The sequence below is a fragment of the Brassica napus genome, chromosome C1 (genome assembly GCF_020379485.1).
Source record: "Brassica napus cultivar Da-Ae chromosome C1, Da-Ae, whole genome shotgun sequence".
In the NCBI taxonomy this organism is placed as follows: domain Eukaryota; kingdom Viridiplantae; phylum Streptophyta; class Magnoliopsida; order Brassicales; family Brassicaceae; genus Brassica; species Brassica napus.
Genome location: NC_063444.1, coordinates 47,362,335 through 47,371,886, shown reverse-complemented (window position 1 = coordinate 47,371,886; position 9,552 = coordinate 47,362,335). Strand labels below are relative to the sequence as shown.

The following is a 9,552-nucleotide window of genomic DNA, read 5'->3' as shown; positions in this document are numbered from 1 at the left end:
AATATTCCAGTTTTTATTTTCCACAACCTAAACAAGAAGAAAGATCAACGATTCAGCACATTTTTTACTTCGATACATCTCTTAAAACTTACCTTGCCATAAACGAGCAGAAACACCAAGCTTGAAGCAAACATAAGCATCTACTCCTACACCCTGAAGTATCTGATCATTGCTAAGTACTCAACAACTCCAATCACTCCTGCTTATCCCCCGATCAAGCTTCACTCCTCGAAACCCCATACATTTCTCAACAATCTCCTCAAACGAACGACCCCTCAGACTCCTGCCTTGTGAATCCACGACATACATCCCTGCGTCAAGAAGTTCTCCAATCTCCACTGATGTCTAGTTCGTGCTAGCCTCTTCGCGTCTTGACTGTTCCTAATACCGACAAAAATTGTGTTTGGATCCGTAAGGAACCTTGGAATGATGTCGGGGACACGCTTAATTACAGTAAGAGAGCTGGATGATGAGACACGATGTTCCCACGCATAACTGGAGAGTATCCACAGGACGGTAGTGACACGGCGGCGCTGAGAAATACCAATGTGGTGCCCAGTTGACGCCGACTCCAACGATAAGAGGGTGACAAGAGCGTGAACGACGGTGACGGAAGACGACATCTCGGATCCATCGTCTAATGTCTGAGGAGTACTCTTGGTTAGAGTGACTGTCAAATCTTCTCCAAAGAAATCGACAGAGTAGTAGTATGGTCAGACTTGTATTTCGCGAGGGTTCTGATCGTTGGAGCCATTTGATTTGTTTACTAACTCTGAAATGTGAAGGAGAGAGGAAAAAACAATAACGCTCCAGGGCTTGTATACTGATCTGTGTGATTTGTTCTCATATGTCATGCATATAAATAGCCAAAGCTTTATTATGATGGTAAAAGAAAGTATTTAATCATAGAAAATCTAACTTAATTAAAAGCGTTACTAGCCCCCGTTGATCTTCGTGAAATTTATGTCAGCTATATTTGAACGGTTGGGATGCATGCTAGGTTTAGCTTATCACACTATCGAGTCATCTACTCCAACCCCAAAGTAATTACGTATTTTTTTAAATTTTTTTATTTACTATTTCGGCAATTGCTGATTAAATTTTAAAAATTATCCCCTCCCAAAAAATAACGATAACTTTCAAATTTAAAATTTTCTGAGAATTCTGACCCAAAAAAAAAGAAAATTCTATATAATATTATTGGATAAATATATATATATATATATATATTTCTGGTGAAGCTATGCAACAACAAATACAAATACACTATCAATTTACCCGTAAAAAAAGAAAAAAAAAAGTTGTTCAATTTTGGACGGTTGAGAACTTCAGATGCATTTTAGGCAAGACTTTCGCATCTCTCACGCCTCTTGTACGATCACTGTATGCATCTGTATGGCGTCCTGCATTTGGCTTATCTAGGACACGCTACCGAGTACCGTAACAGACCTTGTTTCTCTCCGACCATCGTTACAGTGTCTTTTTGTTTGTTAGCGTGACAGTGTCCTATTGCACAGTTCTACTAATACTTTATACCTTACTCATCTTGTGTAAAACGCTGCAAGATGGATGATATCAAGGACATTTAGTTATATATTTATAATCTTATTACCTCATGGAAGAAATTAACGAGTGATAACATTTTCTTTTTCGACAATCTAACAAATAAAGACTAAAGATTCAGGACATAGTATTCCTCTTGATACATGTCTTCAAACTTGCCATAAACGAGCATCAACACCGAGCTTGAAAGAAACATAAGCATCTACTGACACCTGAACTAACTGCTCTTTGCTGAGGTAGTCAACACTCCAATCACTCTTGCTTATCTTCCGATCTAGCTTCACTCCTTCAAGCCCATACATTCCTCAACAATCCCCTCAAACGAACGACCCCTCAGACTCCTACCTTGTTGATCTGCGACGTACTTCCTTACATCAAGAAGCTCTCCAATCTCCAACTGGTGTCTCGTTATTTCCAGCTTTCTCACGTCTTGGCTGTTCCAGAAACCGACAAAAGTCGTGTCGGGATTCGTGAGGAAACGTCGAAGGATGTTGGGGACGCGCTGACAGTAAGAGAGCTGGACGATGAGAACTGATGTTCCCACGCATAGCTGGAGTGTATCCGCTGGACGGTCGTACGCCGGTGGTGAGAAGTACCATGACGGTGTCCACTGGACGCCGACTCCAACGACGAGAGGGTGAGAAGAACGCGAGCGACGGTGACGGTAGACGACGTCTCGGATCCATCGCCTGATGACGGAGGGTGTCTCGGTTTGAGTGACTAACAAATTGTCTCCAAAGAAATCGACGAAATAATCTTGGTGAGTCTTGTATTCCCCAATGGTTTTTATCGTTGGAGCCATATTAATTGATCCCTGTGATGTGTTCTCATATGGCATACATATATATAGCTAAAGTCTTATGACGATAAAAGGAAATTATTTAATCATAGAAAAGCTAACTTAATTATTTCCTATTCTTTTTTTTATAATTATTTCCTATTCATATTGTATAGTTTACAATGAACGTGATTGCCTTTTCAAGGGTCACGTGTTTGACATATGCACTACATTAATCTATTATTCTATTTGATTTAGGTTAATTATCTTTAATTCCTCACTGGAGTAATCAAAGTGTGTGTGGTGAGACTCCAACACTTGTATTTTCTTATTGTTACAGTCGCTGGGTATTTAATTTTGCTATATATCTACTGGATGCTTTTATAGTGTTGTACTCGGGAGCAAAATTGCCGTTGATTTCTGTGTAATGGATATCAGTTAATTTTGAAATGCATGTAGTCAAGGTTTAGCCTACCATCTCGAGTTAACCCCAATATATGTACTGATTTTAGTTTAGTTTATTTCATTTTTTTCTCGGAATTACTGATTTAAATTAAAATTTCAGTATTTACGGATCTACCCAAAAATAATTTGATGAGTTCTTTTTTTTTTTAGGTCAGTTTGGCCAGAAACTCTTCTTCACCTCAGGCTAGGTGTATTATCAATCCCATGTTCCAATCATCCCATCTACTTAATTTGGAAAGAAAGGAATAGGAAAATATTTGCTTCATTCTTTCTTTTTTTAATGTGTTAAATTTTATTCACCAAAAACCTCTTTATATCAAGTGCATCCTATGTTTAAAGATGGAACTCCGCTACTCGTTTACCACTCCTAATCTGTACTCTATTTACACTCTGTAGCAAACCAAAACTGCAAAATGCCTTCAAATCTCTTCCATCCATGTAGTTTTATTAAGCTGAGTTGTTTCGCATACCTTTATCAACAAGCTTCATCAGAGCTTGAGTGGGCAGCGGTGGTTCTCCATGCATGCGCCTATTGCGTTCTCTCCATATCGCATAGACAGCGGCTTGGAAGGCGTATCGAGTACATAACAACTTGTATCTCTCCAGATTCCGATCAACAAGCAATATCTTAATACCAGTCCATTCTGCAGTGTATGAGTTCTGCAATATACCTTTGACTAGATGCTCCCAAACTTGAGCTGAGAAGGAACACTCGAAGAAAAGATGGTTCTGGGATTCTGGAGTGTTCTTGCATAAGACACAACTTGTGTCAATGCCTTGACTCCATTGAGAAACCCGATCCATGGTAGATAGTCTTCCCCTAGTTGCAAGCCAAGCCATGAAAGCAAACTTTGGGGTAGCCTGCGAGAACCATATACCTTTCGGCCAAAGAAGCAACAAAGTCTCTTGTATCAAAAATTTTGGTTTGTAGCCAGATGATCGTCTCCACATGTCGAAATCATCCTCTGCAGTGTTCAGTTGATCTCTAAAAGAGTCCAGGGCCCTTTCAATATCTTTCAGCATGCGCGAACGATGCCTCATTCTTCTTCGAGGAGTCGAAGGACATCCTCCACAGTGGCATCTCTTCTAATACCCAAGTCTATTAGACCTCTCTCTATCCCAGTACATCCATTAATACTCCTAGGTCAGACCATCGATCGTACCAAAATGAAGTATGTCTCCCATTGCCTACGGTCTTCATGTAGAAAGACTTAGCTACATCACGTAGCTTAAGCATTTTCTTCCACATCCAAGACCCTGCTTGAGTATTTCCATTTACTTCCCAAAAACTTCTCTTTCTAAGCAAGTTGTGCTTTATCCAGTCCCCCCAAAGAGACTTCCCTCAGAGCATTCTCCATATAAGCTTTAGATTGTAGACCAGATTAACTTCTTTAAGCGGTCTTATACCCAAACCTTCCTCGCTCTTAGTCAAGCAGATCTCTTTCCAAGCTTGTTTTACGCCTGTGGACTTGAGCTCCGGACCAGTCCATAAGAATGGAGAACAGAGCCGTTCTATTTCTTCCAGACATTTGTTTGGGAGTCTGAATGCAGAGGCCCAGAAGTTTACTATACTCATAAGCACATACTAGATCAGTTGCAACCTTCCGGCATAGGAGAGGAAGCGGCTAGTCCAAGTGTTTATTCTACCTCGAATTTTCTCAATGAGAGGGAGATAGTCTTGTTGCCGCATAACCTGTGTCATCAGTGGAAGACCCATGTAACTCATAGGTATTTACTTCATTCTCGACTACTGCTATCTCTATTTGCTCTGCAGTTGATAGACAAATAAGGGACTGGCTCCTCTCGATCCAGCCATCCATTCTTCAGTTCTTCTTCGCATGCACCCACCCTCCTTGACTCTCCTCGACTCTTCTTTATTTTTCCCTCTGTTTCTTGTTGTGGGTGGTTTGTGTTTTTATGTTTTCGCTCACTAAGCTGCACAGCATGTACTTTTGAAAGTGGTACGAAATTAAACATATTACCAAAAAAAAAGAAATATGAGAACACCTTTATAATAATAATAGAGGAGTATATATTTCTGGTCAGGGATATATCTCCCTCAACAAAGATACAAAGATGCATTATCCATCTTATATATTAAAACAGAAGTCACAACTTTAATTCATGTGTGATTTTTTTAAAAATGGACCTATTTCTAGAAAGTTATGTTACATTTAATCTTTAATCTTATTATTTAAATTTTAGGGCTACCAGAAACTTTTATGGCTATCAATAATTGGATTTAAACAATAGATGATCAATTAGATTTATAGAAAGTATAAATTAAAAAGATATAATTTAACGTTGTTATGTTATACCTCCATATGTTAAAGTTAAAATCTAATTGGTTGAACATGTTCCAATAAAGTTAAAGTTAACTTTAAAATATCAAAATTTCATGTAAATTGAAACAAAATAATCATTCTAAAACATCATCTATATTGAAACGGAGGGAGTATAATATATACCAATTTAGAATTGAAAACTAAATATTTATATAAATAAATAAAAACAAAAATTCGCGTGGTTGCGCGGATTATGATCTAATTTATCCTTTAAAAAAAGTGGATGAAGATTTTAGAATAATAGTCCTGTGACGCGTAAGTCTTGTGTAATCCAATAATAACTAACCATGTGTATGGTTAGATGTTTCCAAACAATCGGATTAGTCAATCTGCCAACTAACTAAATATTATAACTTTTAATTTACCACCTTTTTTTTGCTTTCTTTCTTTTGACCCAAACCTTTTGTTTTATAAACTTAAATTTAATCTTAATTCAATCGAGGAGGAGAGATAGTAGGAACAAAGGAAACCGCCGTCGCCGGATCTGGCAGTGTCCCATAGACGAAGAATAACTTTCCGATTTTAGTAAAGGAGTTTCTGTATTTAGGATCCCCCCCCCCCCCCCCCCCCCCCCATCGGTTTGCTCTGTCTCTTCTGCTGTGGTGGGATTTGGCGTGTTCTCTTGATTGGGGGATTTCAAAATCATGAGGAAGAAGCTCGATACTCGCTTCCCAGCTGTAAGTTTTTTCTCGTCTACGATTGATGACCTTTTTGGATCGTGTTTCTTCTAAGACCAAGTTGTTTAGATTAAGTAATGTCATTTCTGATGAAATTGGTTGACCTAGCAATCAATTTCCCCCATTTTAATTGGATAAGATAAAGATAGTGTTTATAAAGAGGACTATTGTCATTAGTTGAGCATGGAATGAATATACATACACGAATTGTTTTTTTTTTTTTTTTAAAAAGTTAGTATAGTGTTGACGATAGGATTATTCAAAGAACTGAACTTTCCGTTTGTGTGTTAATGTATTACGTTTGTATACAATGATTTTTCATTTTCAGGCTCGTATTAAAAGATTATGCAAGCTGATGAGGATGTTGGCAAGATTGCTTTGGCAGTGCCTGTCCTAGTCTGTGAGTCATTTTGTTTTACTTCAGTTTTAAGGCAGTTGTTTGGTTGGGAGACCTTTTTTGCTTAATTTCATGTTCTGTTACTGCAGCAAAATCTTTGGAATTGTTCTTGCAAGACCTTTGCGATCGCACGTATGAGATTACCCTCGAGAGAGGAGCCAAGACCGTCAGCTCTTTGCACCTGTAAGCAACTGATTGCTTAAACTTTGTTTTTTGATCCTTCTGCATGCTAACAAATGTCGCTACTGCCTAAAGAGCATGAATGCATTTTAGATGTTGTAACTATTAATATTCTGGTTGAGGTGATGTTGTTAAGCGGAAGAGCTTCCAAGTTATTGGTCCTATTTTGACTGCGTCCAACACCTAGAGGATGTTGTTGATGTTACAGAACTTTATACCACATATTTGTGTGTTTAAAGTACATTTTGCTCTTTTTCTTCATACGGTGTTTGGTGATGCAACTACTGCATCCACGTTTATTGAACTTGTTTTGTTGTTTACAGAAAACACTGTGTGGAAAGATATAACGTGTTTGATTTTCTGAGGGAAGTTGTGAGCAAGGTTCCTGACTACGGCCAAGCGCAAGGGCAGGCCCATGGGACTGGTGACGTTACCATGGATGATCGCACCATCTCCAAGAGAAGGTTGGACCTCCTGGCTCCGTATACTCTGGTTATTTAATTGATATAAGCCAGTAGCAAGCTGAATCGAAATGGTTTATTTAAATCAGGAAGCCGATCAGTGACGAAGTGAATGACAGCGACGAGGAAAATAAGAAAAGCAAAACAGTGAGCTCATGTTCTTCTTAGTTACTTCATTTAATGTCTATTGGTGTGGAGCACTAACATCCATTCAACACTGTTGTTGGCATTGGGCTTATTATTGCAGCAAGAGGTGGGGAATGCTAAGCCCAGTGGCAGGGGTAGTAGAGGGAGAGGACGAGGAAGAGGTCGCGGTTGACGAGCTGCTAAAGCAGCCGAAAGAGAAAATCTGAACCGCGAGGTGGAGCTTGAGACCGCCATGGCGGAACAGCCACCTCCTCAAGACAGTAACCAGATGCATGTGTCAGCGTCATCACCACAAGAGAACGAGAAGAAGGATGTCGATGGCGACATTGCAGCATCAAAAGAAGACACCAAGCAGCAACTTCAAAATCCAAAAGAAGGCATTGACATTGACCTCAACGCTGAATCCCTCGACCTAAACGAAACCAAACCGGCACCAGTCCCAGCTGCAGACAAAGCTACGACCTCAGAAGAATATCCAGGCTGGCCTATGGAGTTGGGCAAGATCGATCCAACACAGTTAGCAAGTTTGGGTAAGAGGATAGACGAGGACGAGGACGAGGAAGATTATGACGAAGAGGGCTAAGCAGCACAAAGTAGGACAAATATAGAGTAGCAGCATTTAGCGGTTTGTCTAGAAAAAATGCTCTTTCTGTTATCCAAGTCTTCTTCCTGTTTCCGTTTATTGTATGAATCGAAGACTGCAACTTAATTTATTTCTTCTGGTATGTTATTTAAGGGTTTAATAGTAGCATCAGAAGTTAAAATATCTTACAGAGTAAGCAAACAAACAGTCATTATTACATAAACAGAGGAGATGACTAGTCATGGTGCTGCTCCATGTGGTTGAGATGAAGAACACCTTCATGGTTCTTGTGAACCTCCACCTTGAACTTTTCCTCCTTCTCCCCTCTCTTCAACTTCAGAACCATGTTGTACTTTGCAGCCTCCCCACTGACCTGAAACCATAGTTAAAATCAAGTGCAGATAGTATTAAATAAGCTTCAGTTCAAGGTTTGAAATACGAGTAAAGAAAGATACCTCAGCGTTGGCATGAACAACCTCTTGGAGTTCATAAGGAAACAAAGAGTTAGACCTCTGCTGTATAGTCTTGACAGCATGATCAGCAACGTGCTGCACTTCTGGATCATCTCCTGGAACTTCCCTCCATCCAGATGCATTCTCATCTGAATTTTCATGATCAAAACTCATTCTTAAACACAATCTCTCTCTCTCACATACATAAAAGGTATCTCCTTTTACTCAAAAAGTCATACCTTTCTTGCAGCCAAGATCTGAGGGAGTGATGGTAGTAGAAGGGGCACCATCATCACTAGCAGGCTTGAACTCCTGCAACTCCTTGAAGTTCAACCAAGGCTTCACCCACACTTTAGCCTCGTAAAGCTTCTTCTTCCCAGCCTCGATGATCTCCAGAGTCAGGTGGTGCATCGTTCCCGCCACAACTTGCTCTTTCGCCTTCACCACTCTCGCAAACTCGAGCAGTGCATTCTACAAAATTGTAAACGTAAACTCAATTAATCAGATCACTATCCTCCAGAAAAATCAATTCCTAAAAATCTCTAATCAATCGGCACTAGGTCAAAGCAGAAACACGAATCTGAGACCGATCAAAGAGAGAGAGAGAGAGGGAGGGAAACAAACCTCTTTCTTGTTATGCTCATCGACAGCGAAACGAGCGAGGCTCTCGACCTCGACACTGTTCTCGTTAGCAGGTACATCGCGAACGCCTCCGAGCATGGCCATGTCGTCTTTGGAGAAAGTAGCGATCAGAGAGGAAATGAAGATGGAGGAGAGAGAGAGAACAACGACGAAGAAGAAACTGCTTTTCATCTTTATTTGGTTCGGTGATCTATGCGTTTCTTTTTAGATATTTTCGGTTTTTTTCAGTCGTCGAAATGTCAAAATTACGGTTTGCAATTCGGTTTTGGTTTAGTTGGTACAGTTTTAATTTTAGTTCAGATCTAAAATTTCTGTGAAAATATTTGTAAAATTTCTATAATTAACGTTCAAATATGCTTCGATTTTGAATCTGGTCTTGTAATGCATAAGAAAGAGGTGGCTATTAGAGTTTTGGACTGGTTTAATTCGGTCTAACCGGTAACTGTATCCAAACCTTAATATATACTACGCTAAGGTTTCAGTTTCACTCGAAAACGATGTTTGGAGATAGCGACACGTTATGCGAAACCTGTCGGCACTTGAAACCGACCATAAAAATCTTTCCTGATTTGTCTATTGAGGCCCATTTTAAAGCCCAATCCAACTTTCATATAGAATAGCAAATAGGGCTGGGCAAAAAATCCGGATCTGAATAATCGAACCGAAGCCCATCCAAAAGAGTAGTACCAAACTCGAACCAAAATTGATTAAATATCCGAACGGATTCAAAATTTTGGTATTTAAAGAACCGAAATATCTCGGGTACCCGAATGTAACCGAAATAGATTTATATACCTAAATATAATACTTATTTTTAGATTTAATATATATTAAAAACATCCAAAATATATAAGATACTTTT

General features: G+C 39.3%; 2 protein-coding genes and 3 pseudogenes across 2 annotated transcripts; 1 reads left to right on the top strand and 4 right to left on the bottom strand.

Annotated features, from left to right (window-relative positions):
* Positions 1-13: 13 nt before the first annotated feature.
* LOC111212053 lies at positions 14-754 on the bottom strand (annotated as a pseudogene).
* A 921-nt stretch (positions 755-1,675) lies between these two features.
* On the bottom strand, positions 1,676-2,525 carry LOC111212052 (annotated as a pseudogene).
* Positions 2,526-3,253: 728 nt separating this feature from the next.
* LOC125580087 lies at positions 3,254-3,829 on the bottom strand. The gene has a single exon (XM_048744059.1). It carries the CDS (start codon positions 3,827-3,829, stop codon positions 3,254-3,256), a length of 576 nt encoding a protein of 191 aa, XP_048600016.1.
* A 2,327-nt stretch (positions 3,830-6,156) lies between these two features.
* On the top strand, positions 6,157-7,743 carry LOC125580319 (annotated as a pseudogene).
* On the bottom strand, positions 7,710-8,903 carry LOC111212055 (cysteine proteinase inhibitor 6-like). The gene is made up of 4 exons (XM_022713433.2): positions 8,673-8,903; positions 8,288-8,519; positions 8,052-8,197; positions 7,710-7,969 (listed from the first exon to the last, which is right to left on the bottom strand). The coding sequence occupies exons 1-4, from the start codon at positions 8,859-8,861 to the stop codon at positions 7,832-7,834; spliced, it is 705 nt and encodes a 234-aa protein (XP_022569154.1). The 5' UTR covers positions 8,862-8,903; the 3' UTR covers positions 7,710-7,831.
* Between the last annotated feature and the right edge of the window lie 649 nt (positions 8,904-9,552).